The sequence below is a fragment of the Anguilla anguilla genome, chromosome 3 (genome assembly GCF_013347855.1).
Source record: "Anguilla anguilla isolate fAngAng1 chromosome 3, fAngAng1.pri, whole genome shotgun sequence".
NCBI lineage: Eukaryota > Metazoa > Chordata > Actinopteri > Anguilliformes > Anguillidae > Anguilla > Anguilla anguilla.
Window position 1 is genome coordinate 44,525,025 of NC_049203.1, and position 22,636 is coordinate 44,547,660.

General features: G+C 45.7%; 1 protein-coding gene and 1 long non-coding RNA gene across 4 annotated transcripts; one reads left to right on the top strand and one right to left on the bottom strand.

Moving 5' to 3' along the window:
- Positions 1–1,371: 1,371 nt before the first annotated feature.
- LOC118223297 (M-phase phosphoprotein 8-like) lies at positions 1,372–22,383 on the bottom strand. Of its 3 annotated transcripts, XM_035409650.1 has the most exons (16): positions 22,163–22,383; positions 18,104–18,253; positions 16,325–16,372; positions 12,804–13,970; positions 12,222–12,330; positions 10,761–11,330; positions 9,988–10,110; positions 9,629–9,717; positions 7,233–7,373; positions 6,735–6,821; positions 6,364–6,518; positions 5,964–6,121; positions 5,569–5,643; positions 4,853–4,977; positions 4,355–4,438; positions 1,372–3,447 (listed from the first exon to the last, which is right to left on the bottom strand). In XM_035409650.1, exons 1-16 carry the CDS (start codon positions 22,271–22,273, stop codon positions 3,406–3,408), a joined length of 3,234 nt encoding a protein of 1,077 aa, XP_035265541.1. In that variant the 5' UTR covers positions 22,274–22,383; the 3' UTR covers positions 1,372–3,405. The 3 variants fall into 3 exon arrangements, with proteins under 3 accessions (XP_035265541.1, XP_035265542.1, XP_035265543.1); XM_035409651.1 differs by lacking the exon at positions 16,325–16,372 and having other exon boundaries at positions 22,163–22,382; XM_035409652.1 differs by lacking the exon at positions 5,569–5,643 and having other exon boundaries at positions 22,163–22,382.
- LOC118223298 lies at positions 18,582–20,837 on the top strand. Its single transcript, XR_004764423.1, has 3 exons — positions 18,582–18,832; positions 19,695–20,019; positions 20,344–20,837. It is a non-coding gene; the product is annotated as an uncharacterized LOC118223298 (long non-coding RNA).
- Positions 22,384–22,636: the final 253 nt, after the last annotated feature.

Here is a 22,636-nt window from a genome sequence, read left to right on the forward strand (position 1 = left end):
AGTCATGCTGATTTTGCAAACTCCTGCACTGGAATTCTGATCAGTTGTCTTGAAATGTACCTCATTTCCATAATGTACCAGATCATAAGACAAAAGAAACAAAATACGTTTGTACAGTATTAGAACGGATTTCAGGTCTTTTTTCTACCTAGACTTATGAGAGGAGAGAGACAGGAAGGGCTCCTGTGACTGTCAAATGCACTTCCTGCACTGTATCGTATTCCTCATACTGGTCATAACCCTCACACTATAGATATACTAACCAGTTTCCATTAACGAAAGCTGTCCCGCACACACAATATCACCATCTTGTCTCTAATACACAGCCACAACCGGCAGCTCAAAACACACAGACAACACTGTTCATTGAAACACAAACATACCCACAAAACAGTACGTGCTTGATGGCTGTCACACACCCACATGTGGACACATACCCTCTGTATTGCATGTACACAGAACACTGGCGTGCACACTGGCCGGAGGTTCGTGTTGGTTTCCTTGAGGAGGAAGTGAGGGTGGTGTGTGCTAAGCAAGTGCCCTTCCTGCTGTGGGCCTCCACGTTTCAAGCGAGGGAGGGGGAGAGCGAGGAGAGAGGCAGGAGAACTAGAAGGGTAGAGGGAACCAGAGGACAGCCAGCCTCCTTCTCCTCCTCCTCCTGCACCGGGAACAGAGAGCGTACTGTTTCTTGTGCCACACAAGCCTCTGTGTGCCTGCCTGCTCACTTTCACTGCACAAAGCCCATAACCAGGGGTGGACAATAATTTTAAATGTGTACTTGCAAGTATGCGTTTCATATTCAGTAAAGGTTGTTCGCCTTCTTTGTTTAGCATATGTGTATGTGCCACCTGCAAAGCAACCTCTGCTGCAACATTTTGACTACGGACAGGTTCGGGAGCCATTTTGAGGTTAGTTAATTTTAGTGTAGCTATGCACATCCAACCACCTCCCCCACTGCCTCTGTCAGTTATAGCTCTGGCCCTACTCTGCAGGAGAAGAGCTGAAGATGTAACACAGAACCCTGGGAAAGAGTTTAACTTTGCCCTACTGAGTAAATCACGATTGCCCAGCATGCACTGGGGAAAAATAATGGGAATGGAAATGTTTACCGTTTTAATCTGTATGCATAGACATGAGTGTCAGACTGTGTGTATGTGCATTGAGCTCTATAAAGTTTGGGACAAATACATAATTATTTCCTTGATTTGGCTCTGTATGTACATGAGTGTTGTGTCTAACCTTCTAACATGCTTGCTGCGATATGATTTCTAATGGTTTGCCTTGTGAGATATTCGTGAGGGCATGAGTGTGTGTGCACGTGCTCATTCTCAGTTGAAGGAAAATCTGAAAGAAGACCAAAGGCAGATTTTCTTTAAAGTTCGTGACAATATTTAATGCAAAGTAATAGTGTGACAACTTATTGGTAATATGTTTTTATAGCATATCTTACATTATTTGGAAAAAAACTAAAACTCTTTATTTTTTAAATATACCTCTATATATATTTTTTATTTACTCCTTTGCCATCATTGATAAAGCAAAAGGTTACTCGTTGCCATAGAAATGCACAGCATGTACACCCTTCATTACAGTCCTTCAGGGGTCTTCCTGATTTGATCACGTTGGTGATCGGGGCACACCATTCAGTTCTGCCCTACTGAACACAGGACAACACCCATTTAGCCCTTACGAGGACCTCCCACCCAACTCCAGGTGTGCTGTGCTTGGGCACTGCCCTCCTGTCTGCCACAACAAAAGGAGTGCAGAGTTTCCATAGAAACTGATTCCAGCCAAATGAGCTAATTACAAACTAGAGCACCTGACCCACGGTTACCAAAGAAACGGCACAAACAGACAAAACAAATCTAACAAACCAAACAAGAAAAAAATGGAACTCGTGTCAATTAAATTTAAAAAAATGTAAATATAACTAAAGTAAACTAAAAACTAAGGTTTTGACCAAGGTGTTCCAGCCTAACCAATAAAAAAAAGCATGTGGGTGACCTCAGGGCAAAACAAAGGCTTGGTCCAGTAATTCCTTCCCCCCCACCATGAGGGGGTGCAGTCATGTCTGCTGTCACTCCCCCCTCTACCCCCTACTCCTCCTCAGCCTGCTCTATGAAACACTCCTGCAGGACCCAGGAAGGAAGGAAGAAGTTTAAAAGGGACAGCAGTTAATAAAATAATCACTTTTAAAAAAGTTACATTTGAGTATCCACACGACTGGCCTCCAAAGTTTAAAAACAAAGCCCTTCCCCCATTAGCCTTCTCCTCTGGCACCCCCCCCCCCCCCATCCTCCCCATCCCCTGTCCTGCCCTAGGCAGAGATACTGATAAGATGGAAATGCTAGCCTGCTTGACGATAGAGAACAGTGCCTGCAAGTTGCAGGAAGACTACCCCATCTGAAACCTCACTGGACATGCTCTGTGACCAAACAAACTTCATATGTAAAGTACTTACATGAAAGAAAAAAAAACAAGCAGCATCTGAGTGTTCACTAGAACAATGATCTGGATAGCTCTCTCAAAAACTAGCTAGCTATTCGGTTTGTTGGGCAGGTAAAAAAATGGGTGACAGAATTCCTCCTGTCACAAGTTATTCCATTCATCAGAGTAACTTTGAACTTTGTCAAGCCTGCTTTATGAATATTCATGATACCCTGTACAACGGATCTTGTGTTAAACTGATATTCACAAAATTGACCGTCATGTTTATGTTTTCATCAGAGTACCTTGTTGACCTCCTAGACATTACCAATAAATAATTTGAGTATCAAGCAGCTTAGTTGTGACAACACTGGAAAAGTCCCAGTGAATCTCATTAAACTCGTGACAGTACTTCCTCTGCATTCCATTGTAGTGCTTGCGGACAGGAAATCTACCTAGCTGTCACTCTTGGCACCATCTCTTCTATACTCTGGCCACCTGATGTGCTCATGAGACTCATGAGAGCACACGGCACCATGGGATACCAGGACTGAAGCTTCTGTCCGTCTGTCTGTCTGCAGGGGAGCAGATGCTTCTCACAACACATCAGTTACAATAATAACAATTATATTGTTCATAATAACATTTTGTAACATAATTAATTTTTCCTTGAGACCACCCCCCCCCCCCCCCCAAAAGTGTCACAGCACTTTAATGCACGCAATCAACACTATACACTTCCTTCCACTGGAAACACGCTCACACGAAAAGCAAAACGATATAAAATAAAAAAAACATCACTGCCGTGATGCATCCATCTTCTTTGGCAGCGTTGACTTTGAGGGTGTGGCCTGCGCCATATTTGGGCGTTGTGGGGAGTGTTCAGTCCTGCGGCCGGGATAGGGTCCAGCAGCACTTCACTTTGATCCTGGGAGTGGGGGATAGGAGTTGCGGGGGGGGTAGCAGGGGGGCTGTGCCTCACTGCAGCTGCACTCTGTATGCACAGATCAAAAGCTTGACCTGGAGAAGTGGAGAGAAATGACAAGATCTGTACACGTTTATGCCACAAGAGGCCTCAGAACAAGATTCAGTGCAATATTGAATCATTCTGAGCCATTTGAGCCAATGGCCTCACAACTGAAACACTCCAACCAATGTGTGTTCAGTTGCGCAAAAAACTCTGTGATACTTTATTTTATGAATGATAACGTTAAACCTATCCTAGCGTTACTACTAACCAACATTACTATATACCAATTATCTAGCTTGTTGGCTACCTAGATTAATACCATCCATTTTATTTATCCAAGTACTAACATTAGCTCACTTAATGGAAAGAGTCAAAATTTCAGTATGAACTGACTTACATGAAAATGAACAGAAAAGCCGTAATGTGGCCTGCACATATGCCACTTCACTATGCTTCATTAATTCACACTCATCCTTGATGTGATGAGATGCCGTTTCGACCGGGAGACCCCACAGTATTTGGACTGTGCATGGTCAGCCGCATTTCACTAAGAAAGCAACTACGACACAGTATTTTTATTAGGCATAAACTGCCGTAGATTTTGTGGTGCACAAACGGAGGATTATGCAGCACTCAAGCTTTTAAACTGGTGAAGCAACGCCCATCACACAGTGATCTCCGGTTGGAAATGACCGATGAACCGCCAGTGAAAACACGGTCTCCCGTCTCATTTTGTTCCTCTCCACGTCTGTACAGCACATCGTGTTATGCATTTCGGCCCTGAACGCCACTTCTGACACAAGGGGCCGCACAATGGAAGCAAGTCCGTGAAATTACGCTATAATCACCCTGACGCACACCTTCAGAGATATGTGCCATGCTGTCGGATTTTAATTATTGACTAAATACATTATCACCCCTCCCTTGGTCAGAAGCGTTCCAGGTGGTCTGTCTCACCTTGGCGGTGGGCGAGTCAGCCAGCCGTATGAAGAGCTTGTTCAGACCCTGCACCGGACTGAAGGAGTAGATGAAGTGGCTGTCCTGTGAAGGGGAGGGGGGGGGGCAAGTTCTGTCATGTCAAAAATGCCAAACCATCCTGCAAGCCAAAATAACTACATAATTAAGACATTGACGGCATCTTGCTTCTGCATGAGATCTATACTCTTTCCAGGTAAGAGGCCTTGTGAACCTACAATTTAAAGAAATATGGGTACAGCTATTATCTGTTATGAGCAACCCGCTAATTTTAACCAGTCTTACTCTTCTGCTGTGAACAGCAAAATCATTTTTGGCCTGCCCACCGTGAGGTTCAATCCATCTGATTGGTTCTGAAACACGTGTTAATGAGACTGAACCTTCAATCCTATCAGCACAAATCTTTCCTATTTTCCAGTGAGGTTATTACTGAATTGTTACCCGTGTCTGACGCCCCCAAACCTGTGACCCCCGACCCACCAGAAAGATGGGCAGCTGGAACTTGTCATTGAGCACCACGGCGTGCACACTGCAGGGCCCACATAACCGGGCTGTGATCTCACTCAGGAAGTTTGCGTGGAACACGAAGAGGAGGATCCCTGATCCTGAGAGAGAGAGAGAGAGAGAGAGAGAGAGAGAGAGAGAGACAGAGGGGAGAGACAGACAGAAAGTGTTAAAAGAGAGAAAGGGAAATAAGGGGGAAACAGGATGACAGGGCAAGTGAGGATAGAGAATGGGGGGGAAAAGATTGAGAGGAAGAAGAGAGAGGGAAGAGAAGCATTAAAAAATAAATAACCACTACAATCACAGCTGTACTGTACCACTGACTAAATTCATTAGCAGCTGTATCACTGACCGGATTAATTTCCAGCTGTATCACTGACCAATTCATTTGTAGGTGTATTACTGACCAATTCATTTACAGCTGTATCACAGACCATTTCATCTGCAGCTGTATCACTGACAGATTAATTTGCAGCTGAATGAATTACTGATTCATTTGCAGCGGCATCACTGACTGAATTAATTTGCAGTTCTATCACTGACTGATTTATTTGAAGCTGCATCACTTACTAAATTCATTAGCAGCTATATCCAGTCACTCCTGGATTCATTTGCACCTCTATCACTGACTGATTAATTAGCAGTTGTATCACTGATTCATTTGCAGATACGTTACTGACTGAATCCATTACCAGCAGTATCATTCCCAGTTGTGTCAGTGTTCAGACCATGTGACTGCCGCTGTTGAGACAGAGGGCTGCTGAGACCTTGACAGGGTCAGCAACAAGCAGCCAATCAGTAATCATGTCCATGCTGGCAGTAATGAGACAGCACGCCATGCTTGTAATAACATAATACAACATATGCCGAATAAACCTTGGAAAATAATATGCACAAACATGAATGAATACCTTCCCATAAGTTGATTCATGAATGTACATTTGTATAAGTGTAATTGTGCAGTTTGCGAGTGTGTGTATACGCATGTGTGTGTGTGTGTGTGTGTGTGTGTGTGTGTGTGTGTGAGAATGTGCGTGTGTGACAGAGGAACTGAGCGTGCATGTGCAGGAGTGTGTGTATAACATACCCTCAGCCGGGCAGTGAGGAGGGGGTTTGTAGTTGAAGTCCAGGCTGAAGTCAGGGCCCTCACACAGCCTGTGGCAGGCCAGGGGAAACACAGGCTCCAGCAGGGCCAGCCTCGTCTCGAAGTACGCCCGGATCGTCTCCTCTGCAACACTCCACAACCTGTGTGTTTGTGTGCGCGTGTGTGAGAGAGAGAACAATGCATATTATTCAGCATGCTGCACAGTATACAAACAGAAGAAGACAAAACACCGGAACTTATCTCAACAGGCAACCAAACAAATCTGTACATTCTGTTCTATGTACCAGAGGCTCAAGTGTGCATGTACTTGTGTGCTGGAACCTGTGTGCACGTGCAAGAGTGAGTGAGTGTGTGTCCGAAGTGTGGAGTGACGTAGGCTCACGTGTTCATGTGCTCCTTCACGTAATCGTAGACGGCCATATTGTTGCTGAGCTTGGCAAAGTTCAGGGCGTTGTTCTGGTGTTTTGACAGGATGTTGCAGTCGCCCCCGTACTCCAGCAGGAGGCGCACCACGTCGCCATTGCCCCGCTTACAGGCCTGGGGGAACAAACACCAGGAATCATTCCCTTCAGAGACACAGCAATGACACACCCAACAGCCTACAAGTCCCATGATGCAGTTTGGCATTGAGCAGAATAAGACGTGTCATACGGCAGGAGAAATCTCTGAAAACAAGGAGGAACAATTCCATGCAGTAACAGGAAAAAAAGAAAAAAAAAAAAAAAGAAATAAGGATCCCATGATCCTCCTCACCTTCATAAGGGCCGTCTCTCCACCCAGGGTCTGGGCATTCACATGTGCCCCCGCCTCCAGGAGGATAGCAACCGTCGTCAGGAAGTTCTGTACCACACACACACACACACACACACACACACACAGTACCGTAAGACTGCAAGAAGCATTCGGTTGCAAGCTACAAAATACTTCATCCAAGTCCATCTTATTGACTTGAATCTGTCAGCAAACGAGTGGATAAGGGAATAAGGTCTGAATCTAATTTCATTTAACAATCGGTCTGCTAAAAAGCCACAGGTAAGTGGACAGTCTATTGCCACAACCAGCATCTTGCACACAAAAGCCCAAGGGAGGGACCTGATATCAAAATAATACCTTCTTGTTTCTTCTCAGTGATGTCCATGTTAGGCCCGATTTGGTATAGATAATAACGTTTAGATTATATTTATAAAGACATGTCTACATTGTGTTTTTGATGATACAGGTAATACCGTTTAGATGTTTGAGGTGTGGTACCTTCTCAGCCGCGTGCATGAGCGCGGTCGTGCCGTTCTTCTGACGCCAGTTCACCTTCACCCCCTTCTTGATCAGCAGCCGAAGGATGTCGTCCTGCCCGCCCGCGGCCGCCAGCATGGCCAGAGACATCCCGCTCGAGTCCTGCAGGGGGCGCAAGCGGGCACAACATACCATTATACACCAGAGCGCGGTGCCACAGCCCTGTTCAAAAAAAAGTACATTACGTTTATTTGGCAGACGCCAGACGCTTTTATCCAAAGCGATGTACAAAAGTGCATTTCATGGTCATGGCCAACTACAAAACACAGGTTCAATAAGATACAATACTTATTTTGTGCAGCTATTTCTCGCCAAGAACACAGTTTAGTTCACACAGTGAACACTACTCTGACCTAACCTCTGCCAAGCCAACTAGGCAGAAGAACAAGCACAAGAACAATATTAGGACAAATACAAATTACCAAAAAGTTCTGGGATGGGGGAACATGTAACAAATGTCATGAAAAGGGGGGGGGGGGGCGGATTTAGAATGAAATATACACAGTGGTGTTAGTTAGTCCAGGTATAGTCTGAACAGATGAGTCTTCAGACCACGGCGGAAGATGGATAGTGAGGGAGAGGTTCGAAGAGGGACAGGGAGTTTGTTCCACCACTTGGGAGCTAGGGTGGAGAAGCTCTGTGATCCCTTTACTTGGGTGGGGGGGGGGGGTACAAGGTGCCCTGCTGCTGCAGAGCGGAGTGGTCGAGCAGGCGTATAGGATCGAATCATGTCCTGCAAGTAGATAGGGGCTGTCCTGTACACCTGCCCATTGCACACCCAAGGATTTGAGTTTAGCAGGCCAAACCAGAATCTCAACAATGCTTGGTGGGCCAAAGTATTCAATTCCCAAATTCAAAGCATACGGCTCATTAAATTAGTTATGCTTCAGTGACTTTTTTTGAAATATGCGAACAAATCAAGCATGCGTATATCACTGTAAAAATTGGACAGCTTTAATCGTAATACAGCTCACTTAAAATTTGAATTATCCTCCTCATTGCACAATGCTTTTTAAAGATGATGCATATTTCAATCTCCAACCTTTTATGGGCCAACCCAAATTCCTTGAAGGGCCAGGTTTAGTCATTCCTAAGACATAGTTTTCCCACTGATTTACCAAGTACAGTGCTGCTCCAAAACTCAAGGGTGTGGGAGCCAGAAAATCTCCAGGTGTGCTCTTACACATTTGGGAGGGGGGACGGAACTCCCTTGGCATACACTGAAGCCACGTTATCTGCACTTGTCATTCCCAACAGTTAGCTATTTAAAGGTAATTATACGAAACCCCACAAAGTAGAAAGTAACTGAACTATTTTTATTTCTCTACATGCTTAAGCCTGAGGAATATTACTAGATACACTGACAGCTTTTTGGAGGGAAAAAAGTAACTTCAGTAAATGAAAATGAAGGTCACATTCATGGCAAGGAAATAGCAATAAAATGCACATTGGGCCCACATGAATACTCTTTAAGTAATGTCTGTTCTCCCTCCATTCTGTCCTTCCTTGTTCGTTCCATCACTCTAAGTAACTGCTGATTGGCTAGGTGAGGTATGTGCAATAATGCACTGTAGGTCAGATGAAGGGTGGACGGCCAAATGGATTAGAGTTTCTGCCAGCCTTAGTGGTATGCACTCATCAGTATGCATGGCAGTACAAACTACCAGGTACTTCCTGACACGTAGTGTGTACACATGCATTTTGGAACACAAAGTCCTTTTTTGTACTTCCTGGATGGGGTTAATACAGGTTAAGGACAGGGCTGTGGTACATCAGTGGACTAGTGCCAAACCAGAACTAATCAACTCAATTTGTTTAAATGGTTAGTTGGCTTCCTGTTTAGCAGCAATGCATCTGGGCCTGTCACAACCTAACCTTATTTATTTATGAACATGTCCAATTTGGAATGTCCAATCAACCATTTGCAGCCATGTTCATACGCAGTCCCCACTGCTGACTGGGGAGAGTGCGGACATCTGCGGTTCACCTCTAAAATAAGTGGTGTCACCAGCCTGCTTCTTCACACCATAGCCCACAGCCCACAGCCAAGCTAGTACAGAGTTGAGTCAGAGGAAGACCTATCAGACTCGGCTTTGGCGTGCAGTCAATAAGGGCACCAATCAACCAGCAGGGGTCGCTAGAGAGCAATGGAACATGGACCCCTATCCAACAGAACCCTCTCTTGCCCTGGGTGACAAGTGCTACTGGCCACAGTCCAAACCCCCCTTTATTAACCCTGATACTGATTTGGCATGGCCTTGCCACCCCCGTCGCTGGCTGGGAGAGCTTGTTTGAGAGTGTGCCTCGGTCGCGTGAGGTCGAGCGAGTGTGCTGTAGGTAGGAGGTTGAAGCGCCACCTCCTGGTCCAGATTGTAGTCCTCCGTCGATCCAAGGGCGAGCTTCACCGCAAGGTAGTCTCCGGCCTTCACTGCGTCTCGGAGCTCACCTGGAGGCAAAAGGCGAGAGACAGAGGGAGAATGAAAGAGAGAGAGAAAGAGAGAGAGAGAAAGTGAAAGCATGAAAAAGTAAGAGAAAGTATGTCGGGGAGGCCGAGTTACCAAACAGAGATGGCTCATGAAATCCAAACTGTGTATGTATATATATACATATACACACACACATATGTACACACATACAGTATATGCACATATATAAATATATGTGTGTGTGTGTGTGTGTGTGTGTGTGCGTGTGCGTGTGCATAAGCTAGACTCACTGGGAGATATGGTGGCAGCAGATAGAATCTCGTCTTCTCCGTTTAAGTGTTTCTGGAAGTCCTCCAGCGTCATCCAGTCCAGCTTGAGATCCACCCCAAGGTTCAGGGAAGCTTGAGCCCTGTCTGCGACCCACAGAACTACATGTCATTACACCACACCACACAACCTTCTCCCTACCCTTATATGGAAAGACATATCAGAGTACATTCATATCCAATTGCCAACACAACATTTGGGTTACAAATACGCTTTCTACAAGCTTGGGAAACTTCAGTTGGAATAACCAATTTTGTTTGGAGGGACGGTGTGTATTCTTCAAATAATTAACGTATGGTATATACCATTTTTTCTATGTTAACTTTTCTAAAATGCAGTCAGTGTTACAGCTGTGTACAAAAGGTGCTATATAGTTAAAGTTGTTCGGAATTATTTTGGGGAAACAAAGTTATCAAGCAAAATCAGATCTTGGCAGAAAGACAGACAGGTCAGGTCATTTTAAAGCTAGTGAGGGTTGGTACTTCTGATGTCACAGGAACATTGAGGGAATAGCGAAAGGTAAGCAGCAACAAGCTGGTGGCCTCAGACTGCTAGCTGCATCAAATACCATTAACGAATGAAGCATTCTTTGGTGTGCCAAACAATATATTTAAAAAATGGTTCATTGCACACGAGTAGGTGCTGTCAATTCTTTTCTTAATGCCACTCCTAGCATCTGTGTTATTGAGGGGGAGGAGTTATGCAAAATTGATTTGTAGGGGGGTCAGCTACATACCTGCAGTTCGGTCTTGAGGATCCTGATCGTCATTACAGGCTCCAAAGAGGCGCTGCTCACTGTCCTCTCTCCGCCGCCGCCGTTCGGGCGATGCCACGTCCGTCGTCTTCCTCTCCCACAGCCTACCGTGCACCTCCTCAGGCTTCCCCCTCCTCTCCCGAGGCTCCTCCTTCTTCTCTCGTGGCTCCTCTCTCTTGTCTCGAGCTTCCTGCCTTCTCTCCCGCGGCTCCTCCCTCTTCTCTCGAGCATCCTGCTTTCTCTCCCGAGGCTCCTCCCTCTTCTCTCGTAGCTCCTCCCTCTTCTCTCGAACCTCCTGCCTTCTCTCCCGAGAGTCCTCCCTCTTCTCCAGGGGCTCCTCCCTCGGCTCTGGAGGCTCCTCCCTCTTCTCCGGAGGCTCCTCCCACTTCTCCAGAGACTCCTCCCTCTTCTCATTATCAGTATCCACCCCAATCTTCCCTTGTGCTCCCTGGCTGTCTGCTCTTCCCTGCCTGTCTGTCAAGCTGTCTGAGCTCTCTCTTCTCTCAGACTGCTTCATCTCCGGGGCAGACAAGCTCTGTTTTGGCCGAGAGGCTGAACACACACACACACACACACACATAAATTACTTTCTTATACAAACATATACATATGCGCCAACTCATGCATTATTTTCCCAGGTTTATTTGGCAAATGTAGTATTATATTACTACAGACATTATGTGCTCTCTCATTACTGCCATACACATCAGCTGCATGTTACTGACCCTGTCAAGGCTTTATTTTGTACCCTGTCCAGTTTAATTCAGGTGCTCAATAGGGACGCTGCCCCAACCAACCACTTTCTCTGGGTTTCTCTTTCGCTTCCCTTTCTTGGATAATAAACTTCTAAAACAAAATATTCTCAGAGATGAGTTTGCAGATAAACAAAACTGAAGGGGAACACACAGCGACAAAATGAGGGAAATGTAATTAATGAAATGAATCATCATTTCCCCTACAAACTGGACTTGATTTTTGAGCGTTCTTCTGGTCGATTTTGTTTACCACCCCCATTCCTGGAGGGGTGGGCTGTGTACGCTGGCTTTTGTTCCAACCAGTTATTCTGGCTTTATTTTCTAAACCACTGTATACCACTGCTGGTTCATTCTCTACTACAGTAAAACCTTTTTCATCCAGGACACATGTGCAGCCTGTAGCTGAACGGACTTTATCAAAAACGTCATTGCATTAAGTTGCCATTAAATTCCAAAACATACTGGGCCTTGTGTCACTCTGAAATAATTCATTTCCACTGCTAAAGCTTTGCTCCCCTGGCTTATCTGCTCTACCCTGTACATGTTCATGCAATGATGACTGACTGACGACATTTTACACACAAACGTCATGCAACGTAAATTATTAACTCAGGAACGTTTTGAGGACAGGTGGCCTGGGGTCCTCATGCCTCTTGTCCACAGTCACCCAGAAGCCCTTAAAACTCACTTTCTGGGGTCTTCGTGTCCCTCTTGGCCTTCTCCGTTCTGTCCTGCTCCAATTTCGGGGCAGCTGACTCCTTAGGAGGCTTGGCTTTTTTCTCTGGCTTCCCCGTGGTCTGTGTTCACAAGAGAATCTGTTACATGTCACGTCGCGTCTCTCCCTGAACTCATTACCGTGACTCCCATCCCGTCACCCTCACCGAACAGCAAGTTTGACCACAGAGGCCATGCAAGATGTGTGTTAATTAACGCTCTTTAACGGGGTCTGACAAGGGCATATCCCTGCCCAACAGCACAGCATGTTTATGCAGCTGAGGACATCCTGAATCTCATAAATCACTATAATATGTTAGCACCTATCTTTTTGAGAAATGCAATCATTTTTTTAATTTATGCCTATTTAAAAATTAAAAATTAAAAATGAAAAAAACTTTCACAAGCACCTATTATTAGAATTAAAGGATACTGATCAGGAAATACCTGATCAGTAATGACACAAACATGCCTGAGCAGTAATAACAGGCACGATAATTATCATATGACTGAGCAGTAATCGGACGTGAGCACTGGTACTGGACGCGAGGGCTACCTTTGGCGTGGCGGTCCTGTTCTGGTCCGCACGGTTCTCAGAAGTCGTGTGGACCGCTTGTCTCCGGGGCACGCGGTCCTTGGCCTCGCAGTGGAGCAGGAACTTCTCGAACAGGTTGGTGGAGGCGGGCTGCTCCTTCTCCGCCCTGGAGGAGGTGGGCTCTTTGCCTCTCGCGCTCAAACCTGAGGCCGGGGCGGCGGCGGTGGTCCCAAGGTCGGGCCTGGCCTCCTCGTCCCTGGCGACGGCCCCGGAGGAGGAGGAGGAGGAGAGGGACGGGGAGGAAGGTGCCTCCTTGCCTTTGCTCTTCCTCCTGACCGAGCCGGTGGCGGGCGCGTCGCTGGAGTCTGAGGAGAGGAGGGCAGGCTCCGCCTTCTCGCCGCCACGAGCCGGCCGGCCGTGAGACTTGTCGGAGACGCTCTTCCCGCTCAGCAGTTTCTTCAGCTTCTGTTGTGCACTTTCCTTCTGAGGGGGCGGGGCCAGGGCTGGGGAAGGGGGTGGGGACTTCTTCTTCCTCTTCACCTGGATGAGCTCTTTGATGCCCTGCAGCTTGATCGCAGCCTTGCTTTTCTTCTGATTGGCCCCGGATGTCTCGGCCACCTCCCCTTGCTGCCTCTCTGCTGTCGGCTTGGAGCTGGGGGCCGGGGTGGGGCTTCTTTCTGACCCATCGTCAAATTGGGGCACTTCACTTAGGTCCCCTTCCATGCTGGCTGACTCTTCCTCCTCCTTCTCCTCTTCCTCATCAGAGGACACCAGTTCCTTTTGGTGATCCTTCTTCCTGCCATCTCCACCCTCTTTCTTCCGCTTCTCTCCTTCCCTGGGCTTGTCTCTCTTCTGTTTTTTGGGAGTGACGGGGGACTCCTCCTCTTCCTCGGACTCGATGGGCCTCTTCTGGCTGTGGGGTGGGGTTGGTGTCAGGGACTGGGGTTTCTCCTCTTCCGACTCAGAGCCGTCAGACTCTGGTGCCGGCAGGACCTTCTCCTGCTTCCATCTCTTCTTCTTATCCTTCTTCTTCTTCTTCTCTCTCCTGCTTGGATCAGGTGAGGGATCTCTGATGACCTCCTTTGACGATTTCTTCTTTTTCTTCTTCTTCTTGGGGGGAGACGCAGCCGGCTTTTCGTTCTCGCTCTCCGAGTCAGCATCAAACAGGTCGCTCTTCATTGGCAGCTTCTAAAAACAGGAGGGGGGGGGAGAAAGACAAAAAACTATGACCTCACCAGTCACATGCCACAACCAAATGTGGGTCAAGTATTTATTTGTATAAACACACCAAACTCCTTAGATGTGAGCAATGGATGTAAATGTACAAAATAATTGATCGCTTTGTATAAAATTGTCAGAAATCTGCAGCCATTTGACTGGTGTCTAAATCATTCAAGAATTTCAAATAAATTATTTTACACGAGGTCTGGTTCACCATCATGTGACAAAAAGGTGACCATGTCACACCACAACACAAAGAGGCCCCGTCACAGGGCCGTTTCAGAAAGGCCTTGACCATGGTCCCATCAGGGGACTGTATTCCAGTAGAGGTTCCATATTGACCAGCATGCTACACTTCACCACTGTGTAAAATTCAGCTTTTCAGTATTATATTCCGATTAATTAACTCTTTATTAATGGAGACAGTCAACTTATAACTGTAAATAAAAAGAATTTGACTTGCATCCTAAAATCTACAAAATTCTACAAATTACAAATGAAGATGAAGCATCAAAGTACATAGTCTTTAAAAAATCTTTTTTTGCTACACCGGCCTTCTGTAACATGCAGCACAAGACACAGCATAAAAATGACTTATGCACAGTAGGCAAACATCTGCCATGTGTTCATAAAAAAGAAATGTTATAATCTGTGTTTTGATTACATATACATTTTTAAACTAGTGACCAAGAAAAGAGCTAGATAGGATAGTTAATACAGAGCTGAAATTCATATATTACTCCCCCCATATCATCGAAAGCACAGCATCAGTGAGGGCATATTGCAGAGGGAACAGTGACCAACAGAGAGGAGCAAAGAAGGCTTTGCACAAAGCTCTACGCAAATAGCTTCAAGCGCTGTTCATTAGTAAAAGCACTGAAATGCAAAAAAAGCAAAACACACTTTTTATTGCGAACTAGAAGATACCTTCGCTTTTGGTTCATTATACCGCTACATTTACTCCCAACTTGGACCCAACATGCCATTAGAGGAAGACATGTTTCTCCAACTTTTCCATCAATAGAAAGTTCTCACTTTTTAACACCAGTGACAATATCAGAGAATCAATGTATTAATTGCTTGTGCTACTCCAGGTTGACTAGTCAGTCTTGTAACGGAGGTTTGTACCTTTGAAGTTCTACTGAACACTACTGCTTGAAGGGAGGTCAGTCTTGTTTAAAACAGTTGCTGGGCACATGGAAGGTAAAATCGGGAACCTGTACTTGTGCTAATACAGATCTTCTCATGAGAACACTTCATATGCTTTAAAAGTTACACACAATAGATAAACGCACAAGTTAGGTTGGCAAAGAGCAGTTCCATTTCTGAAAGCATAAAAAATTTAAAAGCGAACACGGTCACGGGGTCTCAGTCAGTAGTGACCATCTGGTCCTGCTGCAGTCAGTGGGACTGCCTTTCTAGGGCTCAAGAGTGCTTCTTTTGGCCCCGTTGTTGTCAAGAGCATCTGCTCTATAGGCTTGGAAAGTGGCCGTCGGGGACTTATCTGGGAGGGATTGCTCTAACCAGGCTCAAAGCATTACGGGGGCCTGAAAGCTCAGACGGCTGTGAGACTGTGCTGATCTTACCCACGATCCTCTCTGCTCATTAGAGCTGTCCTGGGGGCCTAGTGCCTCTCCTCGCTTGAGAGCACGGTAAGTACCCTTTCCTGCTTACTGGAGCAGAGCGGCCCGCTATCCTTTTAAATACTACACAGGGATGGTTCTTTCTATAAATAAGTCACTCAATCAAATAGCATTTGTGCTCTCGGCGAACAGCAGCAGATACCAACAACGCATGCAGATAAAAGACAAATAGCAGCATTAGTACTGTAACTGATGGCGCAGACGCAGGAATGGGACCAAAGATTCATTTCCATTGAGATTTATTAGCTTCTGTCTGCATCGTCTCCTGCCTCCTCACCCTAAGACACGCAGCTCACGAGTTCTGACCGTCCACCCTGGGAAGACACTCACATGAACTTTGATACCCCCTCCCCCTAATCGTAATTTCGTCCAAGCACAGCAAGACAAAAGGAGTCCTTGTTTCACTTGATGTTCCACTCACGGTCAGAGAAGCGGAGTAAAAAAACAAAAAGATTTCAAAGAAAAACCACAAAATCTAGCAATGCATACTGCTATCTAATCAAAAGCACATTGAAAGCACAAAGCACTACTGACCCCCTCACCCCCCCCCCCCCCCCCCAGTTTCACCTCCTACTGCATGGGCCACACATACACAAGGTCTTCCCCAAACCTACGCTTCTTCCAAGTGGGTGGGGCCCAGTGACGGTGGCGCTCTTGAGATTGGGGTGGGGCTCTTACCTGTGGGGGTGGTTCCCTGGCAGTCACCTCCACCTGCACTTCCTCCACCTGCATGTTTCGTGTTCAGAAATGTAATAACAGTTAGAGTGGCCTCGACTGACCCTGGCTGCCACCTGGCAGGACTTCAGTCTCTGAGAAATGCATACGTGGGTGGAGGTTTCCGGGAACATTCAGAAGATGTGGGGGCAGGACCGCCTGATCGATCCATTCACTTAACTCACACCTTTATTTCTTTTATTTTTCAAAACAACAAAAGGCATGGATTGTGTCAAATACCTCTGCTTAATCTATATCTGACACTGCTTTCTACTTGTCTGGCTCCATTGTAAAAACTTGCCATCCTTAATAGCACAAGTGTTCTCTGCCCACTTGCCTTTTTTTAATGAGAGGAGCAATCCCCAAACAAAGAGCACAACAGAACATAAATAACTCCCATATGAACAGAACAAACTGTAAGAGCACAAAGATTTCCAAACACTTCTCACTTTGTGAATGAAAGCATTTGGAGACATGCTCTCACGTTGAGGCAGCTTTTAGGCTGCAGTTTATTATCAATTTATTCACAGTAACGTACAGGAAAAATTACAAAAAGGAAAAACATTCCACGTGGCCCGAACCACCGGAGGGTTGAGGACGGCTGCCCATCTTAATACGAAAATGTATAGTAATATTACCAATATCAATACTAATAACAATACTTTATTTGTGCAGTGTGTTCAAAGCACTTCCTGAGAAAGAAAGCAGCAGCCAGAATTTAAAGGCATTGGAAAGTACAAATACCAGCAGTGAAGGAATGAGCTCCACAACTACAATGAGGACAGCAAAGTCACTGCCCATCTTCTGTCACAGACTGAAAATGCACATCTTTAAACTGCTCACCTAATGCTGAACATTTTGTATGGGTTACTGGCTATACCTGTGCTAAATCTACAACTACATCCCCAAACATTTGCTGCCTAATAATACCAAATTCGCCATTTTCCTTTCACAACTACTGTACTGTGACATACAACCTTAACATTTTGTATTGACTACTATCGGTCGTGACCCTGATGACCTGGCAACAGCACGGTTTGTTGCCTTAACCTGCATGTAAACAAAACAAGTTGCTCTGGATAAGAAAATCCGCTAAATGCCAAAATGTAAATTTTAATGCGCAAAGACAAAACATAAAACAAACAATTAAAAATAACTCTAAAACAACATGTCTGACCTTTAATCAGAAACAGAAAACTGAAATACACCAGATCCCTGCAGATGTCATGGACGTGTTCGAGCGTGGGAGGGGTGTTCCTGAAGGCAACCATTTCCTGTATCACCAAAGTTTAAAGAAGCTTCAGCCATGCCAATACCCTCCCTGGCCCCGCCCACACAGGAATCCCTGGATCACCACATTGGTGCCTCTCCCCAGACCTGACCCCGGATCACTTTTCTGCTTCCTGTCACAATCAGATTCTGTGTGCACAGACCACATCATCATCTTACTTTCCACACCTGTGATGTACTTCTCAGCAATCCGTACTGATTCAGTGGGGGTAAAATAAGAACAAAAATTATTTTCTTACTTATTTAAAAAAAAAATGATTTTCAGATTTTTCACTCCCATGGCACAGGCCAGATAATTTACATATCACGGAATTAACAGATTATGTTAGTTTGGTTTGCTGATATCAGATTTTGTGTGTATGCATGTGCGTGTCTGTGTTTCTGTGTGTGTCTGCCTGTGTGCGCACATACATGCGTGTGTGTGAGCGTCTGTGTGTGTGGCCATTAACTCACCACTCCCGTGTCCTTCTTGGGCTTGCTCTCTGCCAGCTTCCTCTTGTAGGCCAGCAGCACCTCTCTGCAGTCCTCCAGGTGGGCCTCTGGTTCCCAGGTGTCCTCATCCGAGGTGTAGTTCTTCCAGCGCACACGGTACAGCACCTCCCCCTGGGGGAATGAGGGCATAGCACTGTTAAGAGGAATAAATTACTCAACATCCCATATCTTTACCTGCAGTGTCATGCGCTTGAACTTAAGCCTTGTGCTTTTGTGCAGCACACAGGAAAGACTCAGCCTGGGAAAAGCTACACCCTGCAGTTTTGCCATCTAAAAATAGCACAGGGAGGCTGTGGAGTAAATGTAACTGAAATGTTGTTTTATGTTCTTTGTAAATGATGGTACTATGGGCGTGTATTAAAAATGTGTGGTTATGCAATTTCTGTATTATTCACAGACAAGTGGCAAATGACAACCACAATACTTGCGACCTAAATTGTGAATAGAAAGGTGGAAGACCTCTAAATTGCCTCAGCTGAATGAAACCAAGTGTTCATTTCCAGAGAACTCGACTGCATTGTGATGAAAACGAAAGTGAAAGTAACCATAGCAACGTGTTGAGGGCGTAGCCACCACAGCCAATCTCGACGGCCTTGTTTGTACGCCATACAGATTGCAGTCCGCAAACAGACCTTGCAGGCCTAAGTCCTCTGGAACTGCTCGGTAGCCCAACTTGGACATTCGGACCAGGTGCGTACCATGCCGTGCTTTATCTGCCCGTGCATTCACATGAAGATCAGTCTGCTCATTCACAGGGATCAGCCTACGCAGAGCGCTGCACTCCCCTTTGATCTGCTCTCTGCATAGCGGCTGCGTTTGAACGCTCTTCGCATGTTAACAGCAGGTGGAGGGCAAGGCCTTTGTGAAATACCACACCGCTGGTGAACCGGCCGGGCTTCAGACCCCGAATGCCATTAATATTCATTGCGTTGCCTAGGAACCGAAGCGCGTCTGACCATGGGCAGCTGGCCAGACTGGCACCTACGTACCTCTGGCTCAGCCGCGCCCCAACGGCGCACAGCTCACAATGAGGGACATTCATCGGCCTGCAATAAGAGACGCTCCACATCCCTCTGTCTATCCCTTGCTCTCTTCTCTCTCTTGTCCTCTTTTTCAGTCTTTCTTTCCTCCTCCTTCCTTCCCTCAGTCTCCATCCCTGGCTCTCTCCCTCTTGGTCTTTCTCTTCCCCTTTCTAAATCTCACTATAAATCTTTCATCCTTTATTCAGTCCCCCCAAAACCAGATTTTTACCTCTTTATCTCTCTCTCCCTCAACCACAGGACAGCATTTCAATCTCAGCCATAGCATTACATGTAAAACTGACAATTTTATCTAAATGAGTGTTTCCATCTTGTGGGTTCTGGGGATACACAGCACTAACTATGTCTGAGTGAGAGAATGAGAAAAAAATAATTTGTGTTGGCCCTCTCTCGTCTGAAAGCCATGTCAGTGTGAAAGCCCCTCCCCCTCTGTCCATATTCAAGAGGTTGCTGTGCTCCGATTGGCTGGAAACAGGCTCAAACTGCCAACCTTTTCTTTCCTCTGTCCACAGCATACACTCCACCCCCTGAAGCTCAGGGCACCGTGACAACCAGATGTCTCCTTCACAGGAAGAGTGCTACCAGACACACATACACATTCACACACTCGCAATATCCCCCCAAGACTGATTCATTCCCTCTTCTTCCCTCACATACTCTTTCACTGACACACATATAAACATTCATGCAAACAATATCCTAAGCTACCACTTCTTTTTTCACACAGTCACACACACATTGCCGCACACACACAATCTGTTCTCACACATGCTGGTTCATGACTGATGCCAAATCTGGACTGCTTCTGTTCAGACTCCACTGTGGCTGGCATTTGAGGTGAGCCTTAATGTAAAAGGTGCTTTTTAATTACAGTCATTTTTATGAGATCCATATGCAGAACTACTGTGAGCAAACGGACAAAATAGGAACTGGTTAACAGAGGAACAAGCACAGGGATTATGTTGAAAATGTGATTATTATATTGAATTCCGGTGCCTCACTATTTCTTGGACTTTTGACTTGGAACAGATTGAGCCATGGACAACTGGAAATAACTTCCCATTTTAGGACCACTGAACCAAGCTCTTGAGGCTAGTATAACTTCATTTTAACTTCAGTACGACTTCTGACCAAAACAGCCGTTTGCGTGTTGTTCCCCAGATGGATGAAGCCTTGCAGTGTCTGTGAACAGAAGCGCACAAGAACTCCAGCACACCGGGGAACGAGTGAAAAGGCCTAACTGTCAAGATTCCCCGTCTCTACTCTCCAGACAGTCACTCAAACCGTTCATTGCTCCAAACCAGAATGTAGAAAAAACTTCCGTGAAGCGTCTTCCGCCCCTCGGGAACAAATTGTGTTTACAGGAGACGGCCTTTTAGATTGACACGAGCCGCGGTATTAGACTGGACAGACTGTTTTTACAACCAAAGGGTCAGCGGCTAATATCAACACGACGAAACAAAGTCCACACTGCCCGAGAGGCTGAGCGGCATGATGTAAAAGGACTTCACTACACACCAGCACGTGAGCGAATTGTTGTGCAACGTGCGCGAGTGCCTATTTTTTTACAGTCTCTGGCGAGTAGGCCGAGGAGCGTGAAGAGGGGGCGGGAAATGTGACAGAAAAAGTTTTCTGCCGCAGTCAACATACATACTCTATCAGACCGATGAACCTGACTTCCACATGAGTAAAGGATCTTCACTCGCTGCAGGGTTTCGGCCCGATTAAACTGCTTCGGTCACAACCACCACAGTCATGTATATGTAGCTAGACTACTGGAGCTGACAGACACACCCTGTACACACATTCGAGCTGATACGGTCATCAGTTTCGATCCTGTTCAGGCTGGTTGAGGAGCATTCTCTATAGCTGCATCGCAAGACAGAGCCAGAAAAAAAAACTGGAATTGTGATCATTTTTATTTATAATGTAGGCTATTACTTTTAATGATTGATTTACTTGAAAAAAGACTCATAAAATAAATGACACCGTGCTGAACGTCAATATAATTAAGTCACGTAACGACGTAATAATAGCGAGCGATGTGTTATTGCTTGGATTGATTGATTATTTTTGAATTTAAAGTATGCGGACCTCAGTGGAGTTCCCAGTTAACCAGCAACAAAACAAACGCAGCCAAAGTAAATAAGTGGTCGCAGAAATAAATGAATGCTTGAGAGACAGTGGACAGTTGTCTCTCTCATAAATAGCAGCACTAGCAAGCTGGCTAGTCTACAGTCTTTAAGAACATTCTAGATATTAGTATTCAGTAACGCATAATTTACGAAGGTAGTCAATTGTATCAGAACAGCGAGCTCGATTGTTGTGGATTCTTTGCTATTAATAGCTCATAGCGTATGGCTATTTTCGGCCACTAAGTTTGGAGGTGTGTTTACCCGGTCAACGAGATGGCTAACATAGTGTCTATCAAGTAAATTTGCGATAACTAGGAAGCATGTCATCATGCCTTAATTGTTGTCGAGACAGGCATTCTGACCAGTTCATTTGTTACTAGTTACAGTTAAACCACAGACAAGTCACTCTGTCCCGCATAATAACTAGCTCATGACAATTCAGTGGCTCGTACTTGGCCAATGTACCAGCTGACCATAGCGTTTGCTAATGAGTTAACTTTCTTAATCTTTAGCAGCTGCGGTGACTGCTGAGGTCGAGCGTGCAATTTTATAATTTTCTGGGAAGCGTTACCAGAGCGAATCGATCGAAGTACCGGCCAAGTTAGCAAACCTACCTGTCAAAAAAGGCAAACAGCCAATCATCAATTCCAGGCGCGGTGGAAATAGTGAAAATGTAGGATTGTAAATGCGTTCAGAAGAAAGCCCACACTGTGTTACAGGCCTCTCGAATCACCATTTCCACCAAGCCGTCCAAAGTTTGACTGCATAAAACGCCATTCATGAATGCAGCAACAGCCCCCTCTTCTCAAGATCGGTCGGTCAGACACCCCCTGACTATCTCTCACCTCCTCCGTTCGCATGTCAATAATCTTCTCCACCTCGTACACATCTTCTTCCTCGTCCTGTTCGCTATCTCCGGGCTCGGACCTTTCTGTTCCTGCAGTCGTTTGTTCCATGTCTCTTTTTCAGATTTACCCCCTCGAAACTTGTACGTTCCCAGGGCTGCCCAGGCCGCACAAATTTTTTCGGCTACAGCTACAGTAAGGACGGAAGAACTGGGACTAGGCTAGTTTAGGGCGGGATTACAATTTATAATTGACCAATACGATGCAAGTACAAGTGAAAGACTTTGCTGAAATCCAATCGTCTACCATGTGAAAGCAGGTGCAGTAGAATTATGGGATATGTTTGGTTTCAGTACAAACCAAACAGAAACAACTGGAACTGTATTAGCAATAACTCCACTGTTTGGTGTGATTGTGTTATATGATGAAGTTAGCTACTGTTTGACGTCGTTGCGAGTTAATGTTCCTCAGTGT